The 19,679-nt window shown below is 50.1% G+C and overlaps 1 protein-coding gene across 1 annotated transcript in view; it reads right to left on the bottom strand.

Moving 5' to 3' along the window:
• Positions 1-19,679, bottom strand: part of AGBL1 (ATP/GTP binding protein like 1) — a 235,866-nt gene that overhangs the window by 56,552 nt on the left and 159,635 nt on the right. The window contains exon 22 of the mRNA XM_036355828.1: positions 3,513-3,676. Coding sequence (XP_036211721.1) covers positions 3,513-3,676 — 164 coding nt within the window. The remainder of the gene's footprint in view (positions 1-3,512; positions 3,677-19,679) is intronic.

The following is a 19,679-nucleotide window of genomic DNA, read 5'->3' as shown; positions in this document are numbered from 1 at the left end:
ATTACCCTCCAGAGGAAAGTAAGCCCATTGACAGAGAGCTGTGTGGCATCATTAAACTCCTTCCTCACAGACACACTGGCTATGGGCTTTCATTATTTTTTATCCAGTTATTGGAGAAAAATCAGCATAAGATCAGACCCAACACACTCCAATTTGCCTTTCTGTAATGACTACCAATTCAACTGGGTATATATAGGAAAACTCTATCCCGTCTTGACAATTTTTCTGAGAACTAAAACAGCTCTAAAAAATAAAGTCCATTAAGAGGGGAAAAAAGGTGTTTAGAAGGAAGTGACAAAGAATGCCTATAATTGGGGTTAAAGGGATTGTATATACTTTTTTTTTAGAGGGAGAGGGAGAGAGAAACACCCATGTGCAAGTGAACATCAATTGGCCTCCTGCACGCCCCCCACTGGGAATCGAGCCTGCCTCCCGGGCAACCTTTTGGTGCACAGTACAACACCCAACCAACTGATCTGTACTGGCCAAGGCAAACCATATATTTTTTTAATCGTGTATTTTTTAAAATACATATATATGTATTTTAAATATAATATATTATATATAATATATATATATTCTATTGATTTCAGAGAGGAAGAGAGAGTGAGATAGAAACATTAACAATGAGAGAGAATTACTGATTGGCTGCCTCCTGCACGCGCCCTACCGAGGATGGAGCAGCAACCTGGGCATGTGCCCTGGTAGGGAATCGAACTATGACCTCCTGGTTCATAGGTCAACGCTCAACCACTGAGCCACACTAGCCGGGCTCATGTATCTTTTCGATTGTTGAAATTATAATTATGTTTTCTGAAGTCTATGAAAGATGTCCATTGTCTTCTGTTGCCTTGAGAGGACTGAATTCACTTCTCCGGATGCTAAGGAAAGCCCTGGTTCCTCGGGGATGCCAATGTGGGAGAAAAAGCAAGATACTGAGCTATCGCCAAGGTTTCTCTTGCTCTGCACGGAGGGACACATGGAGATTAGGAAGCTCAGCCGAGAAGACCAAGAGGCAACGAAGGGACACAAACCCAGATGGACAAGGCTGACTCGGCGAAACCCTTCAATGACTTTGCAAAAGGCCTGTCTCACTGGACACCAGGCGCCCACCTCCCGAAGAAACAGCGCAGAATCCCGACAGACCCTTCGCGGTGCTGTCAGGGGGTAAGACAGAGGGAGGAAGAGGCAAAAGAGGGACGGAAAGTAGTGACAGGCGGCCTCAGACCCATGTGCCCTGTTTCAGCTCCAGCTGACACTCAATCGCTGGTCGCGGGGGAGGGCACGCGAGACAGGGAGCACATGTTCTCAGGATGACCCCCACCACAGCCACTGGGTCGGGCGCCTGACACCGAATCCGTCCGACACAAACTAGAAAAGGCGCCTCTTTGATGGATGTCTTCTTGTTCCAGTTTACAGGCAACTAATCCCCGCCGCATCGGATCCAACAGGCGGGCACGATCAATTCAGGAAAAGGGAGCAACGCTGGGGCTGCTCAATCTTCCCACTCTGAGAGCCACCGTGGAGAGGGGAGGGGAGGGAAAGGGAAGAGAGAGAGAGAAAATGCGGGCATGCCTGCACCCAAGAGAGCTCAGCAAAGCAAAGTCAAGATAGACAAGTCGAAAGACACATCCTGGCAGGCGGAGGATCTCGCTGTCAGAGGGAGAGACAGACACACCAGGAGATGCTGCCAGGCTGGGGTAGCTCAGCGGTTGAGCATCGACCTATGAGCCAAGAGGCCTCACCAGTTCGATTCCCGGTCAGGGCACATGCCCAGGTCGATGGCCAGTAGGGGGCGTGCAGGAGGCAGCGGATCAATGATTCTCTCTCATTGATGTGTCTATTTCTCTATCCGTCTCCCTTCCTCACTCTCTAAAAAATCAATACAAATATATTTAAAAACAACAACCACCATGAGATGCCAAACAGGCCCAAGACTCTGGGCGCTGGGGGTATGGGAGGGACCAAGGACGGTGGGAGGAAGTGGTTGGGGTGTCAAAGCCAAAGAAACCGGCCGCAGCCCCTCCAGGGAGAGAGGTCTGCGTTTACTTAAGTTGCCATGGTCTGTGAGCTACAGGACAACGTGACGGGCGCGTTCATGAGTGCACGTGGGTAATTAAGTGTCAGGGAAGCCAGCGCCCCCAGAAGCAGTACAAATTGATGCCGCCAGACCCTGCCAGGCTTAACTGACCGGCGATGGGGTGAGAAGCAGCCGGGAATAGCATCCGAACAGCGTCAGGAGGAAAATGAGCTGGGAATCAGACAGACGCAAAGCACGCGGCGAGATTTTCCCACCATTCATCAGGAGGCACTTCCTCCCCCAGCAACTCCACGGCTCCATCCATCATTCCCTCGCTCCGAAGGTGGCCAAGGTCTGAGCCTGGCATTCCCCGGCATTTCCTGGTCCTTTCTTTCCACGCGTGGGCCTTTAGCATCCCAGCTGCCCCCTGGGTCTGCTTCGGTCAAGTCTGAAATATGTGTCCACCCTGAAGACCATCAGAAGGGCTTATTTGGATAATGGCTCTCCCCCTCTTGACCCGCTCATGGTCGCCACAGCCCTCAGAGACCCGCCTCTCCCAGGCATGGCTCAGCTGGGCTCACCGGGCCAACGTGTTAATCACCTTTACATGGTCTGAGAAGCGACGTTGCTATTTAAGATGAAAACATTTCTTGCCCCCAAGTGCCTAGATATTGGCAATCATGTTGTCCCGCTACCATTTTTTTTTTAATTTCAGAGAGGAAGGGAGAGGGAGAGAGAGAGCTAGAAACATCAACGAAGAGAGAGAATCACAAATCGGCTGCCTGCCTCACACCCCCTTCTGGGGAATGAGCCCACAACCTGGGCATGTGCCCTTGGCCGGAATCGAACCCGGGACCCTTCAGTCCCCAGGCCAACGCTCTATCCGCTGAGCCAAACCAGCTAGGGCTCTCCATATTTGTTATTTGCCAAGGAACGGATGACTCCAAATGATACCCATACATACATAAACATAACTGGCATATCTATATATATATAAAAAACCAGTTTCCATGATGACTGGTCGCCAATGAGGTGCATTGAGCACCTCCCAGTCCCTCCCCCGTGGCCCACAGGCTCCGATCGCAGCAAGGCGGGCGGCGGGTGGGTGGGCGGGGCTGTGAGCAGCGGGTGAGCTACTGCGTGATTTCACGCGCTGCGCCTCTAGTATAGACATAAGCCGCATCTTCTCACCATCAGCACAATGTGCTCACAATGCACGTTTACAGACACAAATAGCCAATAAAATACAGATGCATCTGCATCGGATGTGTGCGCATACGTGGCATTTTCCCCGTGTTTTCGGCAGGAAGTGCGGACACCAGGGTGGAGGCTGAAGTGAAGAACCCGCGTCCTTACCTTCATCTGGCGGCTCCTCCAGATCTGTGCTCTGTCAAAGACCCCTACGTCTGCTGGACTTGGCTTTCTGAGACCTCCCCCCGCCCCGTGGAAACACAGAGGCACCCGTCCCGCCGGGCCCCTGCGAGCATCCTACCTGCGCAGCTGCTGGTCCAGAGCCCCGTCCTGGGCGTCCAGCAGGGACGCAGCGCGGGTCAGCAGCTGCCGGCTGCAGCTGGCGGACTTGAGTTCCAGCAGGAGGAGGCCCAAGCAGAACATGGCTCCCATCTCCTCCAGCTCCCGGGTCCCAAACTGCAGGCCCTGCAAGGGAGAGAGAGGCCGACAGTGAGCAGGCTGAGCGAGGACCCTCGGAGACGGGGAGGGAGGTCTCCTGGACGCCCGCCCACCCGCCACGGGGATTGGGAGTGAACGTTATTTCTCGGACACAGTTCCGTGGGTTTTGTCATGTGCTTTGTGGACGGACGGATGGATCTCGAGCTGCGTTGCCTGGACACCTGGGGTTGCATAAAAGTACCCCCAAAGGCAGAAGTGTGGGTAAGGACGCAAAAGTCATCTCCCTGCACCGAGGTCAAGGCAGGAGAGTTTAAGAACAGTTCACTGCCCAGCTGGCATGGCTCAATGGTTAGAGCATCAACCTATGAACCAGGAGGCCATGGTTTGATTCCCAGTCAGGGCACATGCCCAGGTTGCAGGCTCAATCCCCATCCAGTAGGGGGCATGCAGGAGGCAATCAATCGATGATTCTCATCACTGATGTTTCTACCTCTCTCTTCCTCTTGGAAATCAATAGAAATATATTTAAAAATAAAAAAGAGGAGTTCACTGCTGCCCTGGCCAGCGTAGGTCAGTGTAGAGCATCAGCCCATGTGCCAAAGGGTCGCAGGTTTGATTCCTGGTCAAGGGCATGTACCTGGGTTGCAGGTTCAATCCCCAGTCCCCAGGTTAGGGCACATGTGGAGGCAACCGATCAATGTACCTCTCTCATATCTGTCACCTCTCTCTCTCTCGCCCTCACTCTTGCTCTCACTTATTCTTCCTCCCTTCCTCTCTCTCTAAAAATCAATGGAAAAATATCCTTGGGTGAGGATTTAAAAAAAGAAAAAGATTCACTGCTGAAACCAAAGTTTGTGAACAGTCTTCCTAAGAAATACCCTTTTTTATTCTTCCATACAGTTATCAACCAGGGGAGAAAAATGAAGGAGGATCCTTCAATCCCAGAGCTGCCACTTAATGTCTTGCCTTGGAGGGGAAGTTACGTGACCTATCAGCACCTCCATGTTCCCATCTGTATAATGGGAATAATAATGAAAACCATAATACTCCATATCTCATGGAACTGCTGAGGTCATTCAGGGAGTTTACAATATATAATAAATTCAGATTATACCTTGGCCCATAGCACAGTATCCAAGTCTATATCACATCATCCAAGTGGTCATTATTATCACCAATAATAGCAAATACTTACATAAAAGCAACAGCCAAAATAATACTTGATACACACAGTCCTCCTTAAAACCACGGCCAAAACTATGGCCTGCTCTCACTACTGTCATTTGTCATTACTTGACAAGTTTCAAACAATTCAATAAGAAAAAAATGAGTCATAAATATTAGGAAAATAAATCACATGATCATTATTTGAGGGCTGATTATGGACTAAAACCAAAGAAATGAGGCGAAACAGAAACTCTATTAGATATAAGGCAAGAACTGAATAAGCAGACAAGTTACAAATTAAATATCCCCAAAATCAATTTTCTTTCTATAAACCTGCAAAGTAAATTATTAAGGATAATAAAAATTCCATTCGCAGGAGCAGCACAGCTATGCAGTATCTAGGAATGGAATTTAATAGTAAATACCCCAAAGGCTGTATGATGAACCCCTGGAGTTTACCAACGGATAACAAGGGAAATTTAAATAAATGAAGAAATGGGCTGAATTCTGAGAAAGCAAAGCCCAGACCCATGTAATATCTATTCTCCTTATGTTAGTCTATCAAAGCACAGGAAATCAAAATGCCACTGGGCAATTTCAGACTTGGCAAACAAATTCCACTTTAAAAGACCCCATGGCAACCATATCCAGTAATATCCTCAGAATAAAGAATAAAAAAAAATAAATAAATGGTCCAGCCGGCATGGCTTGGTGGTTGAGTATCGACCTATGAACCAGGAGGTCATGGTTCAATTCCCAAGTGGGGCGTGCAGGAGGAGTCTCTCTCACCATTAATGTTTTTTTTTTCTAATATTTTTTATTGATTTTTTACAGAGAGGAAGGGAGAGGGATAGAGAGTTAGAAACATCGATGAGAGAGAAACATCGATCAGCTGCCTCCTGCACTACTGGGGATGTGCCCGCAACCCAGGTACATGCCCTTGACCGGTATCGAACCTGGGACCCTTGAGTCCGCAGGCCGACGCTCTATCCACTGAGCCAAACCGGTTAGGGCCCATTAATGTTTCTTTCTCTCCCTCTCTCTCTCTCTCCGTTCCTCTCTGAAATCTATAAAAATAAATATATATTTTTAATCCTCACCTGAGGATATGTTTCCATTGATTTTCATAGAGAGTGGAAGAGAGAGGGAAAGACAGAGAGAAACATCGATGTGAGAGAAACACGTCAATTGTTTGCCTCCTGCATTCACCCCGATCAGGGCCCGGGCCGGGGAGGAGCCTGCAAGCGAGGTACATGCCCTTGATTGGAATCGAACCCGGGACCCTTTAGTCTGCAGGCTGACGCTCTATCCACTAAGCCAAACTGGCTGGGGCAAAAATATGTATTTTTTAATAAAAATAAAAATAAAAATGTTTAAGTACTTGGAGTTCATTCAAATTCCAGAAATTAGTCTTAAGAGATTGGGACTAAATGAGGCAGGGAATTCATTTAAAAACCGTGCCTTCCTTCTGCCCTTCGACCTCCACCCCCCCCCCCCCCCACATCTGCTTCCTGTGAGGTCCAAACAGCCAACCAGTATATGCCCCGTTTGCACAGAACCCATCGCCGACCCTGGGTGACGCTGGGGCTACGTCCCCACCCCACTTCCCCCAGATCTAGTCACTGAACAGAGTTCTCCTCCTCCTCTGCAATGAGCCTGCAGGCAGACCTCAGGACCCCAGCTCTTCAGTGAGAGAAGTTCGGACTAGAAGGAGCCTGTGATATGCAAATAGACACTTTCATCTCCATGCAAAGGCAAGGCTTCCCTTAGCCCAGGGTTGGTAGTGAACCTGCTGCCACACGCATGAGGCTGGGGCTTGGAGAAGGAGGTGTGGAGTGGTCCCTTCTTCTGACTCCAGCGTGTCAAACTCAAAGGCCAACACGGGCCCAATAAACAAGGTTTAGGTGTATGTGGGCCGCAAGAAAACAAAAGCTTCCGTTTTCATGGGAACGTAGGTTTATGTCGATAGAGACATGCTGAATACAACGGCTGAGGTAAATGAGTCCAAGTTAACATAAAACAATAAAACATTTTAATAAAAATTAATATTTTTTCTCAGACATGAACATACCAGACACTGAGTAACTACACAGATAAATAAGCGTCACGCAATTAAACCTATGTTTCTTGTTCTCCGAAAGCAAAATATTTCCTGTGGCGCACACCAAACAAGTCAGTCCAAGACGAATGACGTAGCCATCGGCTGCTAAAATATTCGCTGCTGGTATCCGTGGAGAGAAATGGTGCGCTTGTGTGTAAGGAGTGTAAGGGAAATGAATGCAACACGATGATAGTAATCAGTCATTAGTGAACGTTGTAGTTCGTTATTACTAACTAGAGGCTCGGTGCACAAAAATCTGTGCACTTGGGTGGGTCCCTCAGCTGGGCCTGTGCCCTCTTGCAGTCTAGGACCCCTTGGGGGATGACTACCTGCTGGCTTAGGCCTGCTCCCTGAGGGATCGGGCCCAAGCTGGCAATCAGACATCCCTCTGGCAGCCCGGGAGCCCTCGGGGGATGTCCACTTGCCAGTGGGGAGCAGGCCTAAGCTGCAGTTGGACATCCTTAGCGCTGCTGAGGAGGCAGGAGAGGCTCCCACCACCACCGCTGTACTGGCAGCCATCAGCCTGGCTTGTGGCTGAGCAGAGCTCCCCCTGTGGGAGCGCACTGACCACCAGGGGGCAGCTCCTGCATTGAGCGTCTGCCCCCTGGTGGTCAGCGTGTGTCATAGTGACCAGTCATTCCCAGTTGTTCTGCTGTTAGGGTCAATTTGCATATTACCCTTTTATTATATAGGATTATGTATAACTGGATATTGTCAAAATTAAGTCACGAAATTTTTATTAAAACGTTTCTTACATACGATGATATTGGCTGGGCCGCAAACATATTCATCGTGGGCCGCATGTGGCCCGTGGGCCGCGAGTTTGACATGCTTGTTCTAATTCCTATGTTGCAATGTTGAGGGCCTCCTGGGTTAGACCTAACCAAAGGTCAGGAGGAGGAGAGACCCAGTCTCGAGGGGTGGGAGCAGTTACCCTCTGGGATGGGGTGTGGGGGGTGGGGGGTGTATAATTGTTATTCTTGAGACTTACTTCTCACTCTCTTCTGTAATGACTGCTCACACCAGCGCTTCGTAAGGATTCTGAGAATGTTTCCGGGGACGATACCAAAGGAATAGATTTCTTGTTGCTATGTCTTTACTGGACCTTAAGGTGTCGGATACTAACCTCAAAAGAAAAACAGAATCCGCCAGCAAGGCTCAATCCGTGGTTGAGCATCTACCTATGGACCAATGACGAGAGGCAATCATCGATCGGCTGCAACCCGCACGCCCCCTACTGGGGATCGAGCCCGCAACCCGGGCACGTGCCCTTGACCGGGAATCGAACCGTGGCCTCCTGGTTCACAGGTCGACGCTCAACCACTGAGCCACGCGGACGGGGCCGGGACAGAGCACTTATTTCTGCAAGACACTGTTCCCTACGGATCTGAAAAAGTCACCTGCATTTAGCAATGACACCAAGTCTTTCTCTGGCATTTTTATATCCTCCTCTTAGTCCCTTTCCCAGCCCATGGGCTAATGGATTTCCACTCCCAACGTCACCCCTAATCGATATGTGTATACACACAGACACATACACACACAGAGCAGTGTCTGCATCTTGTAGCGTTCCACACGCCCCCAACGTCTGCCTGAGGCTGGGTATAAATAAATCGACAGCCTGGTTTCCCACTCGGGCCATGAGAGAACGCCGCTTTCGAATACTAATCAGAAGCACCAGCGAAGTGAGGACAGGCCGTGTCAGGGAGCAGTAGAAACCCCGTGCTTACTGGGGCCAGAAAACCAATTAGCCAGAAGCAATTCGGTTGGCCTTTGGGGCGTGTGCAACCAGCTGTATCCTAGCTCTGCGTCTCCTTCTCCGATACGACTGGGGGACCAGAGACGGGGGCTACTTAGGCTGCAGGACTGTAATGGAGACAGGAGCATATTAGCCAAAGAAATGAAACTGATAGCTCAGCCGGCGTGGCTCAGTGGTTGAGCGTCGACCTATGAACCAGGAGGTCACGGTTTGATTCCCGGTCAGGGCACATGCCCGGGTTGCAGGCTCCATCCCCATCCAGTAGGGGGCGTGCAGGAGGCAGCTGATCCATGATTCTCATCATGGATGTTTCTATTTCTCTCCCTATCTCTCTGAAATAAATTAAAAAAATGTGTTTTTTTAAAAAGGAAACTGATAAATGAGAGGGGTGAGGGTGTGAGAAGCAATCCTTGGTGTGAAAGGAACCAGGTGATTGTCCAAAGTAATAGACGTCAGAGAACCAACGTCGCCGAGGTAGGAGAGAGAACTGGGGGGGCAGATTTAAACAAGCAAAGGCAAATAGGATTGCATAAGGAAGGGAGGGGAGAAACCGAAAGTCTAGGACATAAAAACTATTCTTAGCTGCCCGGATGGCATGGCTCAGGGGTTGAGCGTCAACCTATGAACCAGGAGGTCACGGTTTGATTCCCGGTCAGGGCACGTGCCTGGGTTGTGGGCTCGATCCCCAGTAGGGGGCGTGCGGGAGGCAGCCGATCCATGATTCTCTCTCATCGTGGATGTTTCTCTCTCCCCCTCGCCCTTCCTCTCTGAAATCAATACAAATATATTTTAAAAAAGAAGATGTTACACTCCCATCAAGCAAAACCAGATTGAGAAGAGATTCCACAGCGGCAACCTGTGGGTGCCTGCGGCCATAGGGAGCTCCTATCTGATTTGATGGGTACGGACGTCTTCAGTCCAGGGAAGGATGTGTCTGGTCTTTGTTTCCCCGTGGCTGGCTGGCTGGCTGGCTGGCTGGTTGGACTGGCAGGGCCAGGTCATCAGGACAGCATTCCAGTGAAGGGCACTGGGAGGTCAATGACCACAGCCCTCCTCCAAAAGAACATCAGTGACCCCTAGAGGACGGGCTTGAAATAACAAGAGGTGTTGACAAGCCATCTTGGCCCCTGCCATCTGCTATCTCTTAGGAATACAAGTTGAGTCCTAATGTAAAAGTTTTTCAAAAACCCACTGCGGTGCACTCTATACAGCTTTGCTCAGCGTCCGGGACTCATGAATATCATCTTTATTTCTTTTTTTAAAACAATTTTTAAAATATATTTTATTGATTTTTTACAGAGAAGAAGGGAGAGGGATAGAGAGTCAGAAACATCGATGAGAGAGATTGACCAGCTGCCTCCTGCACGCCCCCCAGTGGGGACGTGCCCTCAACCAAGGCACAGGCCTTTGACCGGAATCGAACCTGGGACCCCTGAGTCCACAGGCTGACGCTCTATCCACTGAGCCAAACCGGTTCGGCTCTATTTCTTTTTTATTGAATTCAGAGAGGAAGGGAGAGGGAGAGACAGAAACATCAATGATGAGATTAAAAGAGAATTGTGGATCAGCTGCCTCCTGCACGCCCCCTACTGGGGATCGAGCCTGCAACCCGGGCATGTGCCCTGACCGGGAATGGAACCGTGACCTCCTGGTCCATAGGTCAACGCTCAACCACTGAGCCACACCGGCCGTAACTATTTCTTCACAAGATGGATGCACTGAATACAAGTCCATGTACCAAGAGCCATAGACCACTACTGGATCCAGCTGACAAAATGGTTCCATGTGTTTGTTTTTTGGGCCCGTGCAGTAATTTTCTAAATGAAATGACTTACCCATGTCATAAAAGTTAGAACTGTTGGCATTCTAAATAAGTGCCATATAAATATTTTTAAATATTTGTTATTGATTTCAGAGAGGAAAAGAGAGAGAAAAACATCAATGATGAGCGAGAATCGTGGATCGGCTGCCTCCTGCACGCCCCACACTGGGGATGGAGCCCGCAACCCGGGCGTGTGCCCTGAGTGGGGAATCGAACCCTGACCTCCTGGCTCATAGGTCGATGCTCAACCACTGAGCCACACTGGCTGGGCTCTGGCCTCCTCCAGGTGTAAGACTATCTCGGGCAAAGACACTGTTCGCAGCATCGCGTGTACGGCTGAATTGGAGACCACCAGGACCCACAAAGGCCCTCCTGTAATTTCTCAACGGTGACCCCAAAGAATCTTGGGCCTCACCACCAAACCCACCAAAATCGGAACCCCGAGGCTGAGGTCTGTCCGATGAGATGCATTTTTTTAGCACGATGATTTCACGCCCATTAAAATCTGAGACCGACTTAATGGCGTTGTGTGTTGGAGGGATACAGGATATACAGGAGACCAAATCCTGAAAACACTCGAGTGAGTAATATTCGAACCTCCTTCGCAGCAGCAAGCCAACCTGGAGATCTGGACCCAGGAGTGGTAGGGCATTTACAAACTGACTGCAAGGCTGTTGGTTTGTTTGTCTCTCCCTCTCAAGAATCACTGCTCTGCCAATGAACTGTGAAGCCAATAAAATCCCCGTGTTAGACTTTCCGGGATTTGGCCTTGGCAGAGAGCAGCGGGGTGAGACTAGCCGCAGGCTACAGAAAATCATCCGAGACCCCCATGTATATTCAGAATCCGCAGGTCTGAGCGACCAGGGTGCTCAGGCAGCAAGAATCTCTAGCCCAGTGATGGCGAACCTTTCGAGCTCGGCGTGTCAGCATTTTGAAAAACCCTAACTGAACTCTGGTGTCATGTCACGTATAGAAATGTTTTGATATTTGCAACCATAGTCAAACAGAGACTTATATTTTTGATATTCATTTTATATATTTAAATGCCATCTGACAAAGAAAAATCAACCAAAAAAATGAGTTCGCGTGTCACCTCTGACACGCGTGTCATAGGTTCGCCATCCCTGGTCTAGACAGTGTGCTGATGCCATACTGCCGGCCAATCTGTGATTCGACTTTAGCTATTGGAGCGCTGGAGCACGACAAATCTAAACCGTGCCGGTATCTGACCTTGGAGTTTTTAAATTCAGGTGTTGTTTTTTTCTTTGCCTTTTTAATTTTTTAAAAATATATCTTTATTGATTTCAGAGAGGAAGGGAGAGGAAGAGAGAGGGAGAGAAGCATCATTGATGAGAGAGAATCGTGGATCAGCTGCCTCCTGCACGCCCCCTACTGGGGATGGAGCCTGCACCCCGGGCATGTGCCCGGACCGGGAATCGAACCCTGACCTCCTGGTTCATAGTTCGATGCTCAACCACTGAGCCACGCCGGCCGGGCATAAACCCATCTTTTAAAGTATGAATTCGTTTGCGTCTTGTATGTAAATATACGCAAATAACTGTGACTGGCTGCCACATCGGAAGCAGGGAGCAGCCTGTGGATCGGATGCGGACTCGGGGAGTCAGTGTCGGCCACGGGACTGAGTTGTAGAACAAGCAGTTGGTGTCGGGTGATTGGTCCAATTGGGGAGATGCCACACACCTGGTGCCAGAAAGGGAGGGATCCCGTGTGTTTCCTTTCAGAAAGGCGAGGGAGGGTTTTTTGAAAATAAGACACCACAAGCCCTGACCGGTTTGGCTCAGTGGATAGAGCGTCGGCCTGCGCACTCAAGGGTCCCGGGTTCGACTCCGGTCAAGGGCATGTACCTGGGTTGCGGGCACATCCCCGTAGGGAGTGTGCAGGAGGCAGCTGATAGATGTTTCTCTCTCATCGACGTTTCTAACTCTCTATCCCTCTCCCTTCCTCTCTGTAAAAAATCAATAAAATAAATTTTTTTAAAAAAAGAAAGAAAATAAGACACCACAAGAACAGACCATAAAGGCAAAGACTGACCAACCGGCCTAGGTCCAATGAGGAACCTTGGTTTATCAGTCACAGTACATCCGACGGAGAGTGGGTGAAAAGTCCAGCCACATTCTGATTTCAGATAGGAGAACGTATTGGCGCTTCTTACATCGACCAAAGAAGTAGAATAAAATAGAAAGAGCGCCGGTGGTTTCATTAGAAATTCATACTTTTTAAAAACCCAGAAAAAATGAGCCAAGAATGTGAACACTTCTCAGGGGGGAAAAAAAACCCCACAAAACAAAACAGGAAAACCACAAACAAACACAGCAATAACCCCTAATCCTGTGAAATGCGCTTGACCTCAATTAGCAATTAGCAACACTGTAATGAAAATCACGTGGAAAGAGATTTCATCTCCCCCATGCAAGTAAAACGTAGGAAATCAGAGATCCTAAGTATTGTCAGAGAAATGAAGCTTGACATTTCTCCTAATTCTGGAGTGGGGGAAGCTAGGATAACTATTTTGGGAAACAGTGTGGGGTTTATTCAGCAAAACTAGACATATTCATACCCTAGAACGCAACAACCTGAGTATATATGCCTCCATATATACTCTTCAGAGACGTTTTTGCCAATATATACCCGGAGACAGGCATGAACAAGAATAGTTAAAGCAAGCCCCCTGGCCGGTTTGGCTCAGTGGATAGAGCGTCGGCCTGCGGACTGAAGGGTCCCGGGTTCGAGTCCAGTCAAGGGCAGGCGCCCCGGTGGCAGGCTCCCGGCCCTGGTTGGGGCCTATGCACGAGGCAAGCAATCGATGTGTCTCTTTCACATCAGTGTTTTCTGTCTGTCTTTCCCTCTCTCTTCCACTCTCTCTAAAAATCAACGGAAAAATATCCCCAGGGGAGGATTAAAAAAAAAAAAAAAAGAATAGTATTGAAAGCAATACCGTCCATAAGTGTAAAACCATAAAAAACCCAAAACAACCCAAGTAGGCACTGAGGATAGAAGGCAGTGATGGCGAACCTTTTGAGCTCGGCGTGGCAGCGTTTTGAAAAACCCCAACTTAACCCTGGTGCCGTGTCACATATAGACATTTTTTGATATCTGCAATCACAGTAAAACAAAGACTTATGTTTTTGATATTTATTTTAGATATGTAAATGCCATTTCACAAAGAAAAATCAACCAAAAAAATGAGTTCGCGTGTCACCTCTGACACGCGTGTCGTAGGTTCGCCATCACTGATATAAGGGATGGACACACTGTGGCACCCTGAGCTGACATACCTGATTGGGGGGGGGGGGGGTCTCAGCAGTTTTCTCAGCTTCTCCTCCTGGTTGCAAAGGGGCTGCCATAGCTCCAGCCATCACATCTGTCCTCCGGTCCAGGCCAGTCCCCGAATCTGGGTAACTGGCCCTTTACATTCCGGACACGGCCTGGGGTCTCTCAGTTACATTCCCAGGGGCCTGGCTGACGTCCTGCAGACGGTCCACGCTTCCCAGCCCAACGTGACACATTTCCTGTCCATGTCTCCCCCCCACACGCATTCCACGTCTCTTTCATCTTAATCCGTCCTCCTCACGCTCCGTGGCCGTAACTCTTGCAGTGTGAGGTGCCCCAGCAAAACGAGCACGAATTTCCCCCCCGAGCCGGTGTGGCGCAGTGGATAGAGCGTCGGCCTGCGGGCTGGAGGGTCCCGGGTTCGATGCCGCAGGTACCGCGGTTGCAGGCTCCATCCCCGGCCCAGGCCCTGCTCGGGGCACATGCAGGGCATCGATATTTCTCTCTGTCTTCCCCCTCCCTTCCGCTCTCTTTAAATATCAATGGGAAAATTTCCTCGGGTGAAGATTAAAGCACAAAGCAAACAGAAAACAGCACCGATGTCTTTCTCCTCCTCCTTCTCGATCTCACGGAGGGAAGGCTGGTTCTCCCCGAGGTCCCGGCCACCTCGGCACCCCGGGCGCTTTCGCCTTTTCATTTCCAGGAAGCACGCCCGGCCTCTCTCAGGCGTAGCCGAATCGCCGCGCCCCCGTTCCCGCACTTCGGGGCCCTTATGAAGGGAAGTAAGGGCTCCCCGACCAAAACCACCGCGATACCATACGAGAGTCCCGAGAGCCCATAGCCGACCAGGCAGCTAAGATGGCGGCCGAGAGTCTAACGCCTCGGGGCGGCGTGAGCAGCGTGGAGACGCCCGAGAATCGCGCAGTCGCGTCCCAGCTCCCGCGAGATTTCACCCCGGGGCGGGCGAGGCAGGTGATTCAACTCATGAACCCTCTGCGCATGCGGGGCTTCCCACAAACATGTACACACACTTTGAATGACTCTAATGTCGGTGTTTATGTTTACTTATTCATTCTTTAAAAATATTTTTTTTATTGATTTCAGAGAGGAAGGGAAAGGGAGAGAGAGAGAGAAAAACATCAATGATGAGAGAGAATCATGAATCGGCTGCCTCCTGCACGCCCCCTACTGGGGATCAAACACGCAACCCAGGGATGTGCCCTGACCGGGAATCGAACCGTGACCTCCTGGTTCCTAGGTCGATGCTCAACCACTGAGCCACACCGGCTAGGGCTAAAGTTGGTGTTTATTCACTTGCAGTTCGTTTTGAAAGTTTGGAAGGAATCTACGGAAATGAATAGATTTGTTGTGTCGACACCTTTTTTCAAACGATGACCGTTCTGGGGTCCAGGCACTGCTGATAAGACGAAGCCGTGGCATCGCGAACCTCAAGATTAATTTCGTTAGGTATCTGAGTGCCCTCCATTCGTGGATTGTTCTGGTTCTTGTGTGTGTGTGTGTGTGTGTGTTTTCAAAAATATGTTTTTATTGATTTTTTTACAGAATGAGGAAGGGCAAGGGATAGAGAGATAGAAACATCGATGAGAGAGATACATCATGGATCAGCCGCCTCCTGCATACCCTACAGGGGATCAAGCCCACAACCCCAGCATGTGCCCTGACTGGGAATCGAACTGGTGGCTTCATAAATTTTTTTTTGTTGTTAATCCTCACTCGAGGCTATTTTTCCATTGATTTTTAGAGAGAGTGGAAGGAAGGGGGAGAGACACAGAGAAAGAAACATCGATGTGAGAGAGACACGTCGACTGGCTGCCTCCTGTACGCGCCCGGCCAAAGCTGAGATGGAGCCTAGCACCTCGGTACCTGCCCTTGACGGGAATAGAACCCGGGACCCTTCAGTCCGCAGGCCGGTGCTCTAACCACTGAGCCACGCTGGCCCAGCCAGGCCGGTTCTCTTGGTCAGTGCTTGGCCCGCAGTCTCGCCAACAGCCAGGGCAACAGCCAGGGCCGACCAGGACGGCATAACAGTGTCAATGATCCGGTTTCCTAAGGCCCCAGGCACACACACACATCCAAGCAAGTCCCGGTCATGTTCCCTCCACACCGGCGGTTCTCAACCTGTGGGTCGCGACCCCTTTGGCGGTCGAACGACCCTGTCACAGGGGTCGCCTAAAACCATCCTGCATAACAGATATTTACATGACGATTCATCACAGCAGCAGCATGACATTGATGAAGTAGCAACGAAAATCATTTTACGGTTGGGGGTCACCACAACCTGAGGAACTGTCTGAAAGGGTCGCAGCATTAGGAAGGTGGTAGCCGGACAGACATACAGACACCCCCGCTCCCCTGGGACCCTCATCCTAACCGCATTGAAGAAGAATCCATAGGAGGGGAACCTTTTCGTCTCTCCAAAGCACCAAACTGAAAAGTTAAAAGGCGCCGGATGTCATTGGCAGACGACAATAATGTGTCTGCAACTGCCAACAGGCTTTGCTTTGATTGCTACGCCCTCTCTTCCTGCCTTTATGAACGCGAGGCCAACGCGTCCGACTAACGAGAGTCACGACAGAGCGTGATGGCCAGACGCCCCGTGCTAATGGCTCTTCTTTATCTGCTTTGTTCTCTCTCTCTCTTCCCTTTTTTTCCCTTTTAGCAATGAATTGATTAGGGCCTGACATGAGGAAAATGCAGCATCTGTCAACTCCCTATAAATACAGACTTGGGTGTTTGTGTGTGTGTGTGTGTTTTTCTTCCCCTGTTTCTCCGGCATTTGTTGCAATGCCCGGTGGATGGATTCAGAAAGGAGCTGAGAAGTCAGGGCAATAAACACGATGGAGCACAAACATAAAAAATTAACCCTTCGTCCCCTGGGCTCGTTGGAGGGCTACCTCGCTGCAGCCTCATCTCCGTTTTTCACTGGAGGCGGATTGCGGATGGATGCATGAGTCCGAGGGAGCGGCATGGTCAAGATGCTACAGTTGAGTGGGCACAAGCGAGGTGATGAAGCACGCTTTGGGGGGGGGGGAGAGGAGGGGAGCTCACACGTCATGTCCTGCTCGTACAGACAGACACACCGGCGTGCGAGACTCTCGCCGGCTCTGAAATCACCTGCTATCTCACGGAGTAAAGCCATTGCTCTCCTCTCTGCTACCTTCTCAAGCTCCAATTGGTCTCTGTCTCATTCAACAACTTTAAGTTCAACAAATACGTGGCTGAGCGTCGACCTATGAACCAGGAGGTCAGGGTTCGATTCCCGGTCAGGGCACATGCCCGGGTTGCGGGCTTGATCCCCAGAAGGGGGCCGTGCAGGAGGTGGCCGATCCATGATTCTCTCTCATCGATGATGTTTCTATCTCTCTCTCCCTCTCCCTTCCTCTCTCTAAAATCAATGGGGGGGGGAGAGAGAAAGAGAGAAACATCGATTTGTTGTTCCAGTTATGTATGCATTCATTGGTTGATTCTTGTATGTGCCCTGATTGAACTGGTAACCTTAGGGCAGTGGTTCTCAACCTTCCTAATTCCGCGACCCTTTAATACAGTTCCTCATGCTGTGGTGACCCCCAATTTCATTGTTACAAATTGAACATCATGAAAGCATCGTGATTCATCACAAAAACAGTATGTAATTATCTATGTGTTTTCCGATGGTCTTAGGCAACCCCTGTGGGTTGTTCAACCCCCAAAGGAGTCGTGACCCACAGGTTGGCGACCCACAGGTTGAGAACCGCTGCTCTAGAGGGAGCCAACCCTTGATTCTGGTTGTTTCATGAACTGTGAGAGAATACATCTCTGTGGTCTTAAGCCATGCAGCCTGTGGTCTTTTACAGCCCACTTAGCTCACACAGAAATCTTGCGTGGTCAGTGGCAGAGCAGGGAATAGAACCTGGGTCCACTGATGAGTCATCCCACTCTCTCCCACTTGACTTCCCCAAGTTATGCAGCCGGGAGGCCGTCCTGGCTTGGCACGTTGTAACAGCACAGAACACTGTCAAAAGCAGAGCCCCGGGGCCAACGGCAACCGGCAAGCCGGGCTGTTACCTTTGGCCACAGGATCGCGTCTTCTCGTGCCCAGTGCACCCAAGGGGACCTCCCGCCAAGGGGGCTCGAGGGTGACTCCAAGTGGAAAGAGTTGGAAATGCCAGGGAAGAAGGAGGAAAAAAAAAAAGAAAGAAAGACACACGCAGAGGAACTTGGCAGCAGCAGCAATGAGAGCAGAATCATGGACCGGCTGCCTCCTGCACGCCCCCTACTGGGGATGGAGCCCGCAACCCGGGCATGTGCGCTGACCGGGAATCGAACCATGACCTCCTGGTTCGTAGGCCAATGCTCAACCACTGAGCCACGCCGGCCGGGGCCAAAGCAGAGCCATCTGAAAACAGCTGATATTTTTACAAGCTTTACTTTCAACCTGTGACTTACCTTGTGCGAAGGACCTTCGCATACGTATCCAGTATCCACTGAACCCTAATAACAATATGCAAATCAGAGCCTAGGACACTGTTAATCAATTTGCTATGAACCAATGAGAGCCCACTGCTTATCACCACTCCCCAGAATAAGTATTGGATCAGGGCTGCTGCTTATCAAATGGGAACCTATCTGAGGGGGAGGGGAAAGACACCTGGATGTTGGATAACGGAAGAAATGGCTGGCAGTGGTGGAGACTGACCGCTTACTAGGTCATCAGGGAACACGATGACATCACTGCTTACTCACACTTACCAAAAGGAACTTACCGATTTGCCAAGTCATTATATATATGACCACTTATCCATCTATTCATCCAATTTCTAAAGGATTTGAGGGGCTTAGAAGAATGCATAAGTCAATTCCAAAGAAAAAGCAAAAGCCGACACAGTGTCATTTAAAATAGGAGATGGAGGGCAGGACGGAAAAGTCTAAATACAGAGGAAATCCGAACCCACTCCGTTACGACGCCTCACGGAAAACTTGCCCCCGGGTTTGACGCCAGCTCAAATGAAAATGGAAACAACTTCGGGTACGTGACCCGCGTCGTCTTTACAGAGAAAATACACCAGGGGATTAGGGGAAGGACACACGAAGCTACGGCAGATGAGACAACACAAGGCTAGTTATGCCCTGTGTAACTCCGGCTCAGAGACGACGCCAAAAGTCACTTCAGCCTTAAACCGTTCTCCATTTCCTTTCCGTGATCACTCCAAAATAAGTCATTTTCTTTTTCCCGCAGCCATTCGTCATTCATCAGCACCTCTCCAGAATCACTCTGAGTCATAGGCCCTTCGCATTGAAGGAGACACTGCAGTTCATCTATTTCAACCTCTCGTTCAAAGCGCGAATATTAACCACCGGCCCCGACGTATTCCGGCAATGCTAGCCGCCGCTTCAAAGCATTCAAGAGCGAGACACTCGTACATTTTCAAGGCCATCTGCTCCATTTGCATCGTTCTGGCTCATCCCAAATTCATCCTCAACCCTGACACTCAACAAGGAGTCATCGTTTCCCTGCCTCTCAGGCAGGTGGTGAAATCCAAGCAGCATTTTTGTATTTAAACTAGAGGCCCGGTGCACAAATTCATGCACCAGTGGGGTCCCTCGGTCTGGCCTGCAGAATGGGGCTGAAACCAGCTCTCCAACATCCCCCGAGGGGTCCCGGATTGCGAGAGCGCGCAGGCCAGGTCGTGGACCCCACCGGTGCACGACCAGGGCCAGGGAGGAATGTGGGAGGTTGGCCAGCCAGGGAGGGACTGCGGGAGGGCTCCAGGGCATGTCCGGCCTGTCTCCCTCAGTCCTGATCGGCTGGACCCCAGCAGCAAGCTAAGCTACCGGTTGGAGCATCTGCCCCCTGGTGGTCAGTGCACGTCATAGCGTGCGGTTGAGCAGC

This window comes from Myotis myotis, unplaced genomic scaffold, assembly GCF_014108235.1.
Source record: "Myotis myotis isolate mMyoMyo1 unplaced genomic scaffold, mMyoMyo1.p scaffold_m19_p_23, whole genome shotgun sequence".
Lineage (NCBI taxonomy): Eukaryota > Metazoa > Chordata > Mammalia > Chiroptera > Vespertilionidae > Myotis > Myotis myotis.
The sequence above is the reverse complement of the archived record's forward strand: the minus strand, read 5'-3'. Positions and strand labels throughout refer to the sequence as shown.